Below are 18,889 nucleotides of genomic sequence, written 5' to 3'. Positions count from 1 at the left end.
ATTCCTGTACACACTGACTACACTCCATGTATATATTCCTGTACACACTGACTGCACTCCATGTATATATTCCTGTACACACTGACTGCACTCCATGTATATATTCCTGTACACACTGGCTGCACTCCATGTATATAATCCTGTACACACTGGCTGCACTCCATGTATATAATCCTGTATACACTGACTGCACTCCATGTATATAATCCTGTACACACTGACTGCCCTCCTTGTATATCATCCTGTACACACTGACTGCACTCCATGTATATATTCCTGTACACACTGACTGCACTCCATGTATATAATCCTGTACACACTGACAGCACTCCATGTATATAATCCTGTACACACTGGCTGCACTCCATGTATATAATCCTGTACACACTGGCTGCACTCCATGTATATAATCCTGTACACACTGGCTGCACTCCATGTATATAATCCTGTATACACTGGCTGCACTCCATGTATATAATCCTGTACACAGTGGCTGCACTCCATGTATATAATCCTGTACACACTGGCTGCACTCCATGTATATAATCCTGTACACAGTGGCTGCACTCCATGTATATAATCCTGTACACACTGGCTGCACTCCATGTATATAATCTTGTACACAGTGGCTGCACTCCATGTATATAATCCTGTACACACTGACTGCACTCCATGTATATAATCCTGTACACACTGACAGCACTCCATGTATATAATCCTGTACACACTGGCTGCACTCCATGTTTATAATCCTGTACACAGGGGCTGCACTCCATGTATATAATCCTGTACACACTGGCTCCACTCCATGCATATAATCCTGTACACACTGGCTGCACTCCATGTATATAATCCTGTATACACTGACTGCACTCCATGTATATAATCCTGTACACACTGGCTGCACTCCATGTATATAATCCTGTATACACTGATTGCACTCCATGTATATAATCCTGTACACACTAACTGCCCTCCTTGTATATCATCCTGTATACACTGACTGCACTCCATGTATATATTCCTGTACACACTGACTACACTCCATGTATATATTCCTGTACACACTGACTGCACTCCATGTATATATTCCTGTACACACTGACTGCACTCCATGTATATATTCCTGTACACACTGGCTGCACTCCATGTATATAATCCTGTACACACTGGCTGCACTCCATGTATATAATCCTGTATACACTGACTGCACTCCATGTATATAATCCTGTACACACTGACTGCCCTCCTTGTATATCATCCTGTACACACTGACTGCACTCCATGTATATATTCCTGTACACACTGGCTGCACTCCATGTATATAACCCTGTACACACTGACTGCACTCTCTGTATATAATCCTGTACACACTGACTGCACTCCATGTATTTAATCCTGCACACTCTTACTGCACTCTCGGTATGTAACCCTGTAAACTCTGGCTGCACTCACTGACTGCACTCTCGGTATATAACCCTGTACACTCTGACTGCACTCTCTGTATACAACCTTGTGCACTCTGACTGCACTCTCTGTATATAGCCCTGTACACACTGACTGCACTCCATGTATATAATCCTGTACACACTGGCTGCACTCCATGCATATAATCCTGTACACACTGACTGCACTCCATGTATATATTCCTGTACACACTGACTGCACTCCATGTATATAATCCTGTACACACTGACTGCATCCCGGTATATATTCCTGTACACACTGGCTGCACTCCATGCATATAATCCTGTACACACTGACTGCACTCCATGTATATAACCCTGTACACACTGACTGCACTCTCTGTATATAATCCTGTACACACTGACTGCACTCCATGTATATAACCCTGTACACACTGACTGCACTCTCTGTATATAATCCTGTACACACTGACTGCACTCCATGTATTTAATCCTGCACACTCTTACTGCACTCTCGGTATGTAACCCTGTAAACTCTGGCTGCACTCACTGACTGCACTCTCGGTATATAACCCTGTACACTCTGACTGCACTCTCTGTATACAACCTTGTGCACTCTGACTGCACTCTCTGTATATAGCCCTGTACACACTGACTGCACTCCATGTATATAATCCTGTACACACTGGCTGCACTCCATGCATATAATCCTGTACACACTGACAGCACTCCATGTATATAATCCTGTACACACTGGCTGCACTTCATGTATATAATCCTGTACACACTGGCTGCACTCCATGTATATAATCCTGTACACACTGGCTTCACTCCATGTATATAACCCTGTACACACTGGCTGCACTCCATGTATATAATCCTGTACACACTGACTGCACTCCATGTATATAATACTGTACACACTGACTGCACTTCATGTATATAATCCTGTACACACTGACTGCACTCCATGTATATAATCCTGTACACACTGGCTGCACTCCATGTATATAGCCCTGTACACACTGACTGCACTCCATGTATATATTCCTGTACACATTGGCTGCACTCCATGTATATAATCCTGTACACACTGGCTGCACTCTCTGTATATAATCCTGTACACACTGACTGCACTCCATGTATATAATCCTGTACACACTGACAGCACTCCATGTATATAATCCTGTACACACTGGCTGCACTCCATGTATATAATCCTGTACACACTGGCTGCACTCCATGTATATAATCCTGTACACACTGGCTGCACTCAATGTATATAATCCTGTATACACTGGCTGCACTCCATGTATATAATCCTGTACACAGTGGCTGCACTCCATGTATATAATCCTGTACACACTGGCTGCACTCCATGTATATAATCCTGTACACAGTGGCTGCACTCCATGTATATAATCCTGTACACACTGGCTGCACTCCATGTATATAATCCTGTACACAGTGGCTGCACTCCATGTATATAATCCTGTACACACTGACTGCACTCCATGTATATAATCCTGTACACACTGACAGCACTCCATGTATATAATCCTGTACACACTGGCTGCACTCCATGTTTATAATCCTGTACACAGGGGCTGCACTCCATGTATATAATCCTGTACACACTGGCTCCACTCCATGCATATAATCCTGTACACACTGGCTGCACTCCATGTATATAATCCTGTATACACTGACTGCACTCCATGTATATAATCCTGTACACACTGGCTGCACTCCATGTATATAATCCTGTATACACTGATTGCACTCCATGTATATAATCCTGTACACACTAACTGCCCTCCTTGTATATCATCCTGTATACACTGACTGCACTCCATGTATATATTCCTGTACACACTGACTACACTCCATGTATATATTCCTGTACACACTGACTGCACTCCATGTATATATTCCTGTACACACTGACTGCACTCCATGTATATATTCCTGTACACACTGGCTGCACTCCATGTATATAATCCTGTACACACTGGCTGCACTCCATGTATATAATCCTGTATACACTGACTGCACTCCATGTATATAATCCTGTACACACTGACTGCCCTCCTTGTATATCATCCTGTACACACTGACTGCACTCCATGTATATATTCCTGTACACACTGACTGCACTCCATGTTTATAATCCTGTACACACTGACAGCACTCCATGTATATAATCCTGTACACACTGGCTGCACTCCATGTATATAATCCTGTACACACTGGCTGCACTCCATGTATATAATCCTGTACACACTGGCTGCACTCCATGTATATAATCCTGTATACACTGGCTGCACTCCATGTATATAATCCTGTACACAGTGGCTGCACTCCATGTATATAATCCTGTACACACTGGCTGCACTCCATGTATATAATCCTGTACACAGTGGCTGCACTCCATGTATATAATCCTGTACACACTGGCTGCACTCCATGTATATAATCCTGTACACAGTGGCTGCACTCCATGTATATAATCCTGTACACACTGACTGCACTCCATGTATATAATCCTGTACACACTGACAGCACTCCATGTATATAATCCTGTACACACTGGCTGCACTCCATGTTTATAATCCTGTACACAGGGGCTGCACTCCATGTATATAATCCTGTACACACTGGCTCCACTCCATGCATATAATCCTGTACACACTGGCTGCACTCCATGTATATAATCCTGTATACACTGACTGCACTCCATGTATATAATCCTGTACACACTGGCTGCACTCCATGTATATAATCCTGTATACACTGATTGCACTCCATGTGTATAATCCTGTACACACTAACTGCCCTCCTTGTATATCATCCTGTATACACTGACTGCACTCCATGTATATATTCCTGTACACACTGACTACACTCCATGTATATATTCCTGTACACACTGACTGCACTCCATGTATATATTCCTGTACACACTGACTGCACTCCATGTATATATTCCTGTACACACTGGCTGCACTCCATGTATATAATCCTGTACACACTGGCTGCACTCCATGTATATAATCCTGTATACACTGACTGCACTCCATGTATATAATCCTGTACACACTGACTGCCCTCCTTGTATATCATCCTGTACACACTGACTGCACTCCATGTATATATTCCTGTACACACTGGCTGCACTCCATGTATATAACCCTGTACACACTGACTGCACTCTCTGTATATAATCCTGTACACACTGACTGCACTCCATGTATTTAATCCTGCACACTCTTACTGCACTCTCGGTATGTAACCCTGTACACTCTGGCTGCACTCTCTGACTGCACTCTCGGTATATAACCCTGTACACTCTGACTGCACTCTCTGTATATAACCGTGTACACTCTGACTGCACTCTCTGTATACAACCCTGTACACTCTGACTGCACTCTCTGTATACAACCTTGTGCACTCTGACTGCACTCTCTGTATATAGCCCTGTACACACTGACTGCACTCTATGTATATAATCCTGTACACACTGACTGCACTCCATGTGTATAACCCTATACACACAGACTGCACTCTCTGTATATAATCCTGTACACACTGACTGCACTCCATGTATATATTCCTGTAGACACTGACTGCACTCCATGTATATATTCCTGTACACACTGACTGCACTCCATGTATATATTCCTGTACACACTGGCTGCACTCCATGTATATAATCCTGTACACACTGGCTGCACTCCATGTATATAATCCTGTATACACTGACTGCACTCCATGTATATAATCCTGTACACACTGACTGCCCTCCTTGTATATCATCCTGTACACACTGACTGTACTCCATGTATATATTCCTGTACACACTGGCTGCACTCCATGTATATAACCCTGGACACATTGACTGCACTCTCTGTATATAACCCTGTACCCACTGACTGCACTCCCGGTATATAACCCTGTACACACTGGCTGCACTCTCTGTATATAATCCTGTACACACTGACTGCACTCCATGTATTTAATCCTGCACACTCTTACTGCACTCTCGGTATGTAACCCTGTACACTCTGGCTGCACTCACTGACTGCACTCTCGGTATATAACCCTGTACACTCTGACTGCACTCTCTGTATACAACCCTGTACACTCTGACTGCACTCTCTGTATACAACCTTGTGCACTCTGACTGCACTCTCTGTATATAGCCCTGTACACACTGACTGCACTCTATGTATATAATCCTGTACACACTGACTGCACTCCATGTGTATAACCCTATACACACAGACTGCACTCTCTGTATATAATCCTGTACACACTGACTGCACTCCATGTATATAACCCTATACACACAGACTGCACTCTCTGTATATAATCCTGTACACACTAACTGCACTTCATGTATATAATCCTGTACACTCTGACTGCACTCACTGGCTGCACTCTTGGTATATAACCCTGTACACTCTGACTGCACTCTCTGTATACAACCTTGTACACTCTGACTGCACTCTCTGTATATAACCCTGTACACTCTGACTGCACGCTTTGTATATAACCCTGTACACTCTGACTGCACTCTCTGTATACAACCTTGTACACTCTGACTGCACTCTCTGTATATAACCGTGTACACTTTGACTGCACTCTCTGTATACAACCCTGTACACTCTGACTGCACTCTCTGTATATAACCGTGTACACTCTGACTGCACTCTCTGTATTCAACCCTGTACACACTGACACACCCTTGTATTTAATCCTTTATACACTGACTGCACTCTCTGTATATAACCTTGACTGCTGAAGGGTTCCCCTACTGGAAGGGATTATTTCTGCCTGGTGATGAACGGACATCGTGCGACAATCACCAGGCAGGAATGTCCCCTTCAGTCAGGTATTCAGCCTCTGATCTTCGGGTAAGCGTTCTCTAAAGCTCGTTCAAGACACCCGACAACGAGAACCGCCGAGCAGAAACAGAGCCAGGTTCCGCATGCATGAGTATGGCCTCAACCGGGACCTTGAATTCGTGTCTCACTACATTAAACCCCCACCTTCTGGCCTGGGCTTGCAAAATCCTACCAACTGTCCTGGCTTGAGACAATTCACAACTCTTTAACCTGTGATTATCCCTCTCTCCAGTCGCACGGTCTGGACCTGTAAAGACTTAATTACCTGCAAAGACTCGCATTCAAAGTATCATCTTGCACCAGTGGCTTGTCTGTACATGCTGTGTTTGCGTAACCTACCTCTTTGATGCAGGTAGGGGTGTGTACAGTACTTTGCGTCCTGAAGTCAATGACCAGCTCTTTCGTGTTGCTGGCATTGAGGGATAGATTGTTGTCACTGCACCACTCCACTATGTTCTCTATCTCCCTCTTGTGTTCTGACTCGTCGTTGTTCGAGATCCGACCCACTAGGGGCAGCACGGTAGCATAATGGTTAGCACTATGCCTTCTCAGCACCAGTGTTCCAGGTTCGATTCCCGCTTGGATCACTGTCTGTGCAAAGTCTGCACGTTCACCCTGTGTCTGCGTGGGTTTCCTCCGGGTGCTCCGGTTTCCTCCCACAGTCCACAGATGTGCAGGTTAGGTGGATTGTCCATGCTAAATTGCCCTGAGGTTAGATGGGATTGCTGGGTTATGGGGATAGGGTGGAGGTGTGGGCTTAAGTGGGGTGCTCTTTCCAAGAGATGGTGCAGACTCGATGGGCCAAATGGCCTCCTTCTGCACTTTAGATTCTATGAATCTATAGTCGTGTCGTCAGAAAACTTGTAGATTGGGTTTGAGCCAAATTTTGCCACGCAGCCGTGTGTGTTCAGGGAGTATAGTAGGGGGCTAAGTACGCAGCCTGGTGGAGCCCTGGTGTGGAGGACTATTGTGGAGGATGTGTTGGTTATTCTTACTGATTGTGATCTGTGGGTCAGAAAGTCACGGAGTCAGTTGCAGAGTGAGGAGCCAAGTCCTAGGATTTGGAGCTTTGCTATGATCTAGGCTGGGATTATGGTGTTGAAGGCGGAGCTGGAGTCAATAAATAGGAGTCTGTTGTAGGAGTCCTTGTTGTCGAGATGCTCCAGGGATGAGTGTAGGGCTAGAGAGATGGCGTCTGCTGTGGAGCAGTTGCAGCAGTATGCGAATTGCAGTGGATCGAGGCGTTCTGGGAGAATGGAGGTTATGCGCTTCATGACCAACCTCTCAAATTCTTCATTATGACTGATGTCAGGGCAACCGGGCAGTAGTCATTGAGATACGTTGCCTGGTTGTTCTTTGGCACCGGTATGATGGTGGTCTTCTTGAAGCAGGTGGGGACCTCGGAGCGGAGTAAGGACAGGTTAAAGATGTCCGCAAACACATCTGTCTGCTGGTCCGCGCAGGCTCTGAGTGCATGACCAGGGATCCCGTCCGGACCCGTCGCCTTCCGAGGGTTCACTTTCAGGAATGTGTGACAGTGGGTATGGGTGTGTTTTGGGCTGCTGGGGCAATTGTTTCCTGCTCGAACCGAGCATAGAATGTATTGAGTTCATCGGGGCAGGGTGGGCTGCTGCTGGAGATACTGCTCTGCTTCACTTTGTAGCCCGTTATGTTGTTTAGGCCTTTCCACAACCACCGAGAGTCTGTAACGCTAGTCTGTGACTCCAGCTTGGTCTGATATTCTCTATTGGCATCCTGGATGGCTCTACAGAGGTCGTACCTGGATTTCCTGTATACGTCAGGGTCGCCTGATTTGAACGCCTCAGAAACATGCTCGTTATGGGATATTGTTCCCTTTTAGTTAAATTGTGGCCTGCATTTTGCTCACTGTGTATCATAATAACAGGATACCTTTCTGCAAATTGCCTTCTTTTCTCTCGCACACAGTTTTAATTTATTCTGGCATGTATGAGCAAATTGCTTGTATTGTATAGACCCTCAGTGAGTTCATTAGCTATCGGGTTCAACATTTTCTCCAATGCAGCTTATTGTAATGTGAAACTTGACTGCTTTTCCAGCAATTGCCAGCAAATGGCATTTCTAATTTGCTTGATTACAAATGAGAGACAATTGATTCCGTCGCTGACTGTCATCACTGCACTGAAGCTACGACTCACTGAAGTCAATTTGTTTGCTTTGGGTTAAGACTAATTCTTCATTTGGAACATGTAGTTTGTTACTGACAATTACGATAAAATTAAACTTTCCATTGACCTTTGCTGGATATGCTGAGGAGGAGTATGGTTGGCCCTTCAGAAAATTAAGGGTCAACGGTTGTAACTTGCTGCAGCTGACTTTTCAAGATAAACAGGGTGGCTTTGAAGAGTCATGAGAGGAAAGCGTGGCTTGTCCTTGCTTTTCGTGTCTGAGGGTGGAATTTAATAAGAGGGGTGTGAATCAAGATGGTGGAAATGGAAGTGAGCAGCACTTCTAACTGCAGTACACCCGCAACTCCAATTAAATGTGGAAGGGGCTGTGGCAGGCACGACTCGTAGGATTACACAGCAAGGGCAGGTATTCATTGGTGGATTCCTCTGGATGGTGACAACCCAGAAAGTCTGGGTAGTTTAGTAGATCAACCATCACTGCCTCCTATTGAGGTCCCCAGCATCACAGATGCCAATCTCTAGCCGACCAGGTTGACTTCATGCGTTATTAAGAAAGAGTTGAATGCACTGAACACAGCATAGAGCGGCAACACTGGAATCTACTTGACAATGTGGACAATTGCTCAGATATGTCCTGTCTGCCAAAAGCAGGACAAATCTGATCTTGTCAACTGCCGCCCCATCTGTCTTCTCCCAATCACCAGTAAAGCGATGGAAGGTGTCATTGACAGAACTTTCAAACATAGTGGGCGAGATTCTCCACTCCCGCGCCGGTTGGGAGAATCGCCTGGACCGCCAAAATTTCCCGCGACGCCGGTCCGACGCCCTCCCACGATTCTGCACCGGGGGTACCTCAAATGTGGGGTGGCCCGCGATCAGTGCCCACCGTTCGTCGGGCCGTCCTCTCTGAAGGAGGACCTCCTTCCTTCCGCAGCCCCGCAAGATCCGTCCGCCTTGCGGGCGGACTCGGGGAGGACGGCAACCACGCATGCGCGGCTGACGCCAGTTATGTGGCGCCGGCCACGTCACGTATGCGGCGCCGCCTTTACGCGGCGACAAGGCCTGGCATGTGTAGATGACGCGGCCCCGCTCCAAGCCCATTATCGGGCCCTGAATCGGTCGGGATAGGGGCCGTTTTGCGCTGTCATGAATCTCGACGCCGTTCACGACGGCGTGGGCACTTCGGCGCGGGAGTGGAGAATCCCTCCCCATGTACTCAGCAATAACTTCATAATAATCTTCATTATTATCCCAAGTAGGCTTACACTAACACTGCAATAAAGTTAGTGTGAAAATTCTCTAGTCGCCACATTCCGGCGCACGCTTGGGTACACTGAGGGAGAATTCAGAATGTCCAATGGCTGGTTTAGCACAGGGCTAAATCGCTGGCTTTGAAAGCAGACCAAGGCAGGCCAGCAGCACGGATCAGTTCCCGTACCGGCCTCCCCGAACAGGCGCCGGAATGTGGCGACTAGGGGCTTTTCACAGTAACTTCATTGAAGCCTACTTGTGACATAAACGATTTTCATTTCCATTTCATATTTCATTTCACAAGCACGGGATTTGTGGGAGGAAACCAGAGCACCCAGAGGAAACCCACGCAGATACGGGGAGAACATGTAGAGTCCACATCGACAGTGACCCAAGTGGGATTCGAACCTGGGACCCTGGTGCCGTGAAGCAACAGTGCTAACCACTGTGCTACCATGCCACTCTAATAATGCTATGTTTGGGCCTCACAGCCAGGGCCTCATGGCTCCAGACCTCAGGCAGCCTTGGTCCACACATAGACGCAAGAGCTCAGCTCAAGAGGTGAGGTGAGAGTGACTACACATGCCATCAAGTCAGCGTTTGATTGAGCACGGCATCAAGGACCCCTGGTAATAATTGAGGGCAAAAGAAATCAGGGGATAGCTCGCTACCAATTGGATTCCAAATGACACATGCAACCTCGCACCTAACTGGAGAGAATGAACATCCAAAACGTTAAACATTCACTCCTCCACCACCAAACCGTGGCAGCAGTGTGTACCATGTACAAGATGGGCGACAGCAGTTCACCAAGGATCCTTCGAGTGCACCTCCCAAACCTGTCACCTCTAACACTCAGATGGGCATGCGCAGCAGATGCGAGGAAATGCACCAGTTTCCTCCAAGCCCACGCCATCCTGGCTTGGAAATATATCGCTGCTCGTTCACTGTCGCTGGGCCAAAATCCTGGAACTCTCTCCCTAACAGCACTGCAGTTGTACCTGCGCCTCAGGGGCTGCAGCGGTTCAAGAAGTCAGCTCACGGGCGCCACCGTAGCGCAGTGGTTAGCACTGCTGCCTCAGGGCGCTGAGGACCCGGGTTCAATCCCGGCCCCGGGTCACTGTCCGTATGGAGTTTGTACATTTGTCCCTTAATTGGAAACAAAAAGGCAGCTCACCACCACCTTATCAAGGGCAATTAGAGATTTGCAGGAAATGTTGGCCAAACCAGCGATGTCCACATCCCGTGAACAAATGGAAAAAAACCTAGGGAGCACGAGTCCAAATCCCAGTTAGACAAGCTGTACATTTTAATTCAATAAATTTCTAATTTGTCGGGTAGGGAATCAGAAAAATTGAAAACAAAAACAGACCACAAATGCTGCAACTTTGCCGTAAAACCCACCTGAGAAGGGAACCTGGTGCCCTAATCTGACTTAAGTGTATAAATAATCCCTAAACATACAATTTGGAAGAAGTTTCATCTTGTTCTCGGGGCAACTGGGGATGTGCAATTAATGCAGCCTCTGCTTTCAAATCCTAAGAGTGAATGCAACGAAAGATGTGTTTGCTAACCCAGATGTTACCATGAATAAACCATTCAGCTCCCACTGAAAATAAATGGATGAAGTTGTGCGTGCAATATTAATACTGTAATAATAATGAATATTTTCATGCAGTCCATGAAACTTGCATTGTGATAAAGGTTAATGTAGCAGAGGAATTTCATGCAAAGGCATTAAGTACCAATATTGCACAGTGTGATTTCAACTCAAAGGTCACCAAAGTTCTTTGGAATCATTGTTCCAAATAATGTTTTATTGTATTTTTCATAGCAAGCAGGCGCATAACGTCTCAGGCAATTTCACAACTTGCCTAATTCTCCATGTATGGACACGGTTGACATTTTAACTCCCTGAGCAGTTACTGGACCTTCTTTTTGAACCAGTGCCAGTGGTTTGACAGGCCATTTCAGTGAGCAGTTTAGGGTAGAGAAGAGAAGGTTGAGAGGAGACTGATGGAGGTGTTCAACAACATTGAACCTGTGTTCCTGACGCTGTGAGGCAGCAGTGTTAACCACTGTGCCGCACATTGCAACTGGCAGTTAAATTGTTGTACCCTCAATAGCGACGCTGAGAGAGTAAAACGGTAAAGAAGGCTTTAATAAGCTAAGAGCTAGCCTGGTGCCGAGACGGGTGCCGCCCACAAGGCGGCCCCTTATATACGACTCACAGGTGCGAGGAGCCAGAGGTGAGAAGTGAGCCAATCAGAATGTATGACCAGGTCAGGAGGGGTATAGGATGACCTATGGGAATCCTGTATGTGTAACTTGATACCATTTGAATTTATTTGCAGAAATCCCTTTGTCTCTTTGTTCATTCGCTTTCCGGGGTGTAGGAAACTGGATGTGTCCTATGCTTCTGTGAAATGAATCAGGCTTGCAAGCCAAACAAAATAACTAATGCTGTACCTGCAAATCCATCTCGAATTTTATTGAGGCCAGACTGACGGGTAAAGAAATTTGGGATTTGTCAGAGGCAGAGTCCCCCAGGGTTCCAAGCCCGGTCTTAAAGGGGACATCACCTTACATGATGATAAGGGTACAGTAATGCAGTAACCGTTCATCACATAAACACACACATGTTCACAAATAATTTGTATTTATACAGCTCCTTTCATGACCTCGGGATGTCCTAAGGCAGTTCACAACCAACAGGTGCACCTCGAGTTTGGATACACCTCCTCTTCGGGTTAAATGTTGTTTGAATCTGGCAATTTCAATTCACTGCCTCATTAGCGATAGGCCTGAATTTCTAATGTGTTTGTCCTGGACTAGTGATCCAGGGCAATATTTTAGGGACCTGGGTTCGAATCCCACCACGGCAGATGGTGAAATTTGAATTCAGTAAAAGTATAATGCTGACCATGAAACCATTGTCGTAAAAGCCCACCTGGTAATGCCCTTTATGGGAAGGAAATCCGGCCTCCTTACAGCAATGTGGTCAACTCTGAAATGACCGAGTAAGGAACTCAGTTCAAGGACAATTAGGGATGGACAATAAATGCTGGCCTGCAAGCGACACCCATGTCCCATAAATGAATTAAAATAAAAGGTCAAGTCAGCAGTTGGACTTGGGAGTGCGATCCTGCAAGGTCAAGGTAAAAAGTGGTTACTTACTGTGTCTATCTCTGGTGCTGTGAACTGTGACCCTCGGGACTCTTGGACCTGTGAAGATAAAGAAGGTAGTTTACATAGATTCTCTGAAGGAGAAAAAGAAAACATGAAGCTAAATGGGACAGTTTTAGAGAAGGAGGTGATTAATTTGTGCGCTTTATGTCTAGAACAAGAGCCAAATGTTTTCTCTGGGGTAATAACAATAACGAATCCAACAATTAGAATTGTGCTTTTAACATGTACAAGAAGCAAAACAAACTGCCTGTCTTGTAAAGTATTTAAGAAGCATGATTGATACCTCGGGCTGGATTCTCCAAAAATGGGGCTATGTCGCCTCGCCGGCGTAAAAACGCTGGCGTTTCACTCCCCAATTTCCTGCAAAAATTAAAGGTCGATTCACTTACCTTCTGGGTGCTGTCAGGGACGCGGGGAGCTTCACGCAGCTTTGGCTGCGGTAATGGGACCCCGTACTTCCGGTTCCGAGTCCGCGCATGCCCACGCCGATGGACTCCAGCGGCCGCGCCGAATGCGATGGCGGACTCGGACCGCGGACCAACACGCCACCCCGATCGGCCGCGCGCCGCTGCATCAGACTGGCCCGATCGCTGTCCCGGCCGCCCATAAGGCCCCCCACCCTCCCCCGGTGCTTGACCCCCCCCACCCCCCACCAGCGCCCATGCGAGAGCCCCGACCGGCCATACCAAATTAGTTCTATGCCGTCAGAAACTCGGCCGGTCGGGAGCGGATTATCACTGGGAGGGCTTCTGACAACGGTCCCCCAGCCGCACGGCACATTTCGCAGACGAGTGATTCTCCGGGGGCTGGAGAATCACCGGACCCGATTCGGTCAGGAACATCGATTCTTCGCCCCCGCGCCGAACAAGGGGCGCGATTCTCCGACCCCCCCGCCGGGTCGGAGAATCGCCGGGGGCTGGCGTGAATCCTGCCCCCGCCGGTTGCCGAATTCTCCGGCACTGGATATTTGGCGGGGGCGGGAATCGCGCCGCGCCGGTTGGCGGGCCCCCCCCCCCGGCGATTCTCCGGTCCGGATGGGCCGAAGTCCCGCTGCAGGAATGCCTGTCCTGCCGGCGTGGATTAAACCACCTCTCTTACCGGCGGGACAAGGCGGCGCGGGTGGGCTCCGCGGTCCTGTAGGGGACGCGGGGCGATCTGGCCCCAGGGGGTGCCCCCACGGTGGCCTGGCCCGCAATCGGGGCCTACCGATCCGCAGGCGGGCCTGTGCTGTGGGGGCACTGTTTTCCTTCTGCCTTCGCCACGGTCTCCACCATGGCGGAGGCGGAAGAGACCCCCTCCACTGCGCATGCGCGGGGATGCCGTGAGCGGCCACTGACGCTCCCGCGCATGTGACACCCGGCAAAGTCATTTCCGCGCCAGCTGACGGGGCACCAAAGGCCTTTCCCGCCAGTTGGTGGGGCGGAAATCAGTCCGGCGCGGCCCTAGCCCCTCAAGGTTAGGGCTCGGCCGCTCAAGATGCGGAGGATTCCGCACCTTTGGGGCGGCGCGATGCCGGACTGATTTGCGCCGTTTTTGGCGCCGGTCGGCGGACATCGCACCGATTGCGTAGAATTCCGCCCAAGATTTCGGAGCGGGGCTGCGGAGAATCCAGCCCCTCATGTGTCATAATATCCACTCATGTATATAATGGGATGCAGACAGGCAGTGATTGACACATAGGATGACCAGAAAGCATACAACACAGCACAGCCAATCACCAGACAGGACACTACCACTATAAAGCCAGAGGGCACTAGGTTTCCCACTCTCTCGGGACCCAGCCACTGAGACAGTCAGAGTCCACGAGCTAGCACAGTGCAAACACCATGCGGTACCTAGTAAGTCTGGTCAGGCTACCATAAGGTCACTAGTCAGGTCAGTATAGTGTCGACCCACAGCTGAATATGTACAGCAGTTCATCTAGTTGAATAAAACAGTGTTGGATCTTCTCCTGTGTAAGACGTCTGTTTCTAACCTCCCTGCATCGAGTGCAGTCCACATCGAACCAACCTGCCTAACACATCATGGTACCAGAGTGATATTGATCTTGATGGACCTACCTCGAGTGAATCAGCATCGACCAGCGAAATGGAAAACATCCAGCCTCTTCCGCAACTCCGCATCTCCGGCAACCTCGGCGCCAACTGGAAAATCTTCAAGCAAAAGTTCCTCTTGTACATCGAGGCCTCCGACCTCGAGGCAGCATCGGATGCCAGGAAGGTCGCGCTATTTCTCTCCGCTGCGGGGGACCACACCACCCATATCTACAATTTGCTTACATTTGCCGACGGCGAAGACAAAACTAAATTCAAAACAGTCCTGCTGAAGTTCGACAGCCACTGCGACATTGAAGTGAATGAAAGCTTTGAACGGTACATCTTCCAGCAGAGGCTTCATTGTAAGGATGAACTTTTTCAGTCCTTCTTGACCCATCTCCGCATCCTAGCGCAGTCATATAATTATGACTCGATGGCTGATTCCATGATCCGGGATCAGATCGTTTTCGGGGTGCACTCCAACTCCCTGCGGCAGCAGCTCCGTAAAATCAAACAGTTGACTCTCTCTGTCGCTATTGAGACGTGCGTTATCCATGAGCATGTCAAGAATCGTTACTCCCACATCAGGGCGGCAGAAACTGCAAAGCAGAACGGGTGCAGGCCATTGCACAGATGCAGGGTCTGAGCATCGAGGAGAGTGGCCATTTTGCGCGCTTTTCTCGGATCCCTGTGCATGTGCGCCACGACCGAGTGGACGACGAGACCAAAACCCGACTGCGCAGGTGCGTACGTCGGCCGACCGCACTGCACATGCGCGATAGCGCACGGATCGCGCTGACGTCAGCGTCATGACGTGTCCGAATTGTGGCTCTGCCCACTTAAAGCAGCAATGTCCGGCAAGAGGATGCCGATGTCTCCAGTGTGGCAAGCATGGCCACTACGCAGCCCTCTGCAGATCCGCTCCACCGCTCAGCAGCCAGCGATCCCAGCTGTGGCACAGAAGTATCCGCTCAATACAACACGGCATGCCAGATTCTGATCCCGACAGCCCAACGGACCCTGATGCTGCCTGCCTCAAGTCTCCATATCGGGTGGGCATCATAACCACACATGAACTGGCCTCCACCACACCTGCGCACCGCCTTTCGATCCTCAGTGTGGATCCTGACGACGAGTGGTGTGCTGTCCTCACAGTTAACAAGGCTCGCATCCGATTTAAACTGGACACTGGTGAGTCTGCAAACCTCATCTGACAATCCGACCTCGACAGCATCCGGGCCCGACCAAGCATTCTTCCACTGGCCTGCCAGCTCCTTGACTACAATTGCAATGCCATAGCTGCCAGTGGCTCGTGTCAACTAGGGGTATAAAAACAAGGCGATCAAGGCAACCTTACGATTTGAAATCGTCGGGCCTGACAGAGCATCCCTGCTCGGTGCTCGCGCCTGCAACCTCCTGAACCTGGTTCAGCGAGTCCACACCATGTCATCATCACCGGCGACGGCCTCGCCCGATGGAAATTTGCAAGCCGACATAGATGCCATTATCACGCAGTACCACAGTGTATTTGATGGAATGGGCACGCTCCCGTACCGATACAAAATACTGCTCAAGCCGAACGCCACCCCTGTAATCCATGCACCACGCCGGGTGCCGGCGCCCCTCAAGGATCGTCAGAAAAAGCAACTACAGGACCTCCAAGACCAGGGCATCATCTCGAACGTCACGGAACAAACAGACTGGGTCAGCTCCATGGTCTGCGTAAAGAAGCCATCAGGGGAGCTCCGCATTTGCATTGATCCCAAGGATCTAAACCGCAACATCATGCGGGAGCACTACCCGATCCCGAAGCATGAAGAGTTAACCAGTGAGGTGGCTCATGTCAAATTCTTCACTAAGCTGGACGCCTCGCGGGGTTTTGGGCAAATACAGCTGGACGCGTCCAGTCGCAAGCTGTGCAAGTTTAACATCCCGTTCGGGCGCTACTGTTACAACCGCATGCCTTTCGGTATCATATCTGCCTCCGAAGTGTTTCATCGCATCATGGAGCAGATGATGGAGGGCATCGAGGGGGTACAAATATACGTGGACATACGTGATCATCTGGTCCAGAACGCCCCAGGAACACATTGAGGAAGGCCTCAAGCAGGTCTTCCAGCGAATTCATGAACATGGTCTCCAGCTCAACAGGGCCAAGAGCTCATTTGGTCAATCTGATATAAAGTTTCTAGGCGACCACATCTCGTGGCAGGGTGTGCGGCCAGACACCGACAAGGTCTTGGCGATCAACGCCATGAAGACCTCGGAGGACAAGCAGGTGGTCCTCCGCTCCCTTGGGATGGTCAACTTTCTAGGGAAATTCATTCCCAATATGGCATTCCACACCACGGCCCTCCGCCATCTCGTCAAGAAGTCAACGGAATTCCAGTGGCTGCCCACACATGAAGCGGAATGGCGTGAGCTGGAGGCAAAGCTCACCACAGCCCCGGTTCTAGCGTTCTTCGACCCAACTAAGGAAACCAAGATATCGACTGATACAAGCATTGGGGTGGTGCTCCTCCAGCGAGATGACTCCTCGTCCTGGGCTCCAGTGGCATATGCCACCAGGGCCATGACGCCCACTGAGCAACGGTATGCCCAGATCGAAAAGGAGTGTCTGGGTCTCCTGTCAGGAATAGTCAAGTTTCATGATTATGTTTAGGGCCTGCCGAAATTCACGGTGGAAACGGACCACAGGCTCTAGTCGACATAACCCAGAAGGATTTAAATGACATGACACCTCGGTTACAGCGAATTCTTCTTCGACTCCGCCGCTATGACTTCAAACTTGTCTACACGCCAGGCAAAGAGCTGATCATTGCAGATGGCCTATCCCGCTCCATCACCACACCGTGTGAACAAGGTGACTTCATCTGCCACATAGAAGCGCAAGTGCAATTGTGTGCCACCAACTTCCCAGCCTCTGACAAACGGGTGGTCCAAATTCGTGAGGAAATGGCCAAGGTTCCTTTACTGCAGCGTGTGATGCAGCACCTTACCCATGGCTGGCAGAAGGGACAATGTCCCCAATTCTTTAATGTTAAAGACGAGCTGACGGTTGTGGAGGGAATCCTTCTGAAACTCGACAGGATCGTTATTCCTCAAAGCATGCAGGCTATGGTGCTGGGCCAACGCCATGAGGGTCACCTTGGAGTCGAGAAATGCTGACGCAGAGCTCGGGAGGCGGTTTACTGGCCGGGCATCAGCCAGGATATTGCCAACACGGTCCTCAACTGCCCCACCTGTCAGAAGTTTCAATCGGCTCAACCCAAGGAAACACTGCAACAGCACGAGATCGTGACCTCTCTATGGTTCAAAGTAGGTGTAGACCTTTTTCACGCCAGAGGGTGTGACTATGTACTCCTGGTCAACTCCTTCTCCAGTTACCCAGAAGTGGTGGAACTGTCCGACCTCACATCGAAGGCGGTCATCAAAGCCTGCAAAGAAACATGCGCCAAGCACGGGATACCACTCACGGTAATGAGCGACAACGGCCCATGCTTTGACAGCCAAGAATGGTCTGATTTTGCACAGTCCTACAACTTCCGTCATGTTACCTCCAGTCCCCACTACCCGCAATCAAACGGGAAGTCTGAGAAAGGGGTCCATATTGTCAAGCTGTTGCTGTGCAAAACTGCAGACTCAGGCTCCGACTTCAACCTGGCAATGCTGGCATACAGGGCAACCCCACTGTCCACTGGGTTGTCTCCAGTGCAGATGCTCATGAATCGCACTCTGAGGACCACAGTTCCAGCCATCCATGTTCCAGACCTTGACCACCTCACGGTACTACAAAAAGTGCAGCAGTCCTGGGCCCAACAGAAGGCCACATATGATGCACATGTCACGGATTTACCAGAGCTGGCTCCAGCCGATCATGTTCGCGTCCAGTTGCCTGAGGGCGGTTGGTC

General features: G+C 49.0%; 1 protein-coding gene across 3 annotated transcripts in view; it reads right to left on the bottom strand.

Moving 5' to 3' along the window:
• The window catches only part of dpp6a (dipeptidyl-peptidase 6a), a 1,922,242-nt gene that overhangs the window by 110,067 nt on the left and 1,793,286 nt on the right, over positions 1-18,889 (bottom strand). For all 3 annotated transcript variants that reach the window (XM_072508192.1, XM_072508190.1, XM_072508191.1), the window contains exon 17: positions 12,931-12,978. In XM_072508192.1, the coding sequence (XP_072364293.1) occupies positions 12,931-12,978 (48 nt within the window). The remainder of the gene's footprint in view (positions 1-12,930; positions 12,979-18,889) is intronic.

Source organism: Scyliorhinus torazame, chromosome 6 (assembly GCF_047496885.1).
Source record: "Scyliorhinus torazame isolate Kashiwa2021f chromosome 6, sScyTor2.1, whole genome shotgun sequence".
Taxonomy (NCBI): Eukaryota; Metazoa; Chordata; class Chondrichthyes; order Carcharhiniformes; family Scyliorhinidae; genus Scyliorhinus; species Scyliorhinus torazame.
The sequence above is the reverse complement of the archived record's forward strand: the minus strand, read 5'-3'. Positions and strand labels throughout refer to the sequence as shown.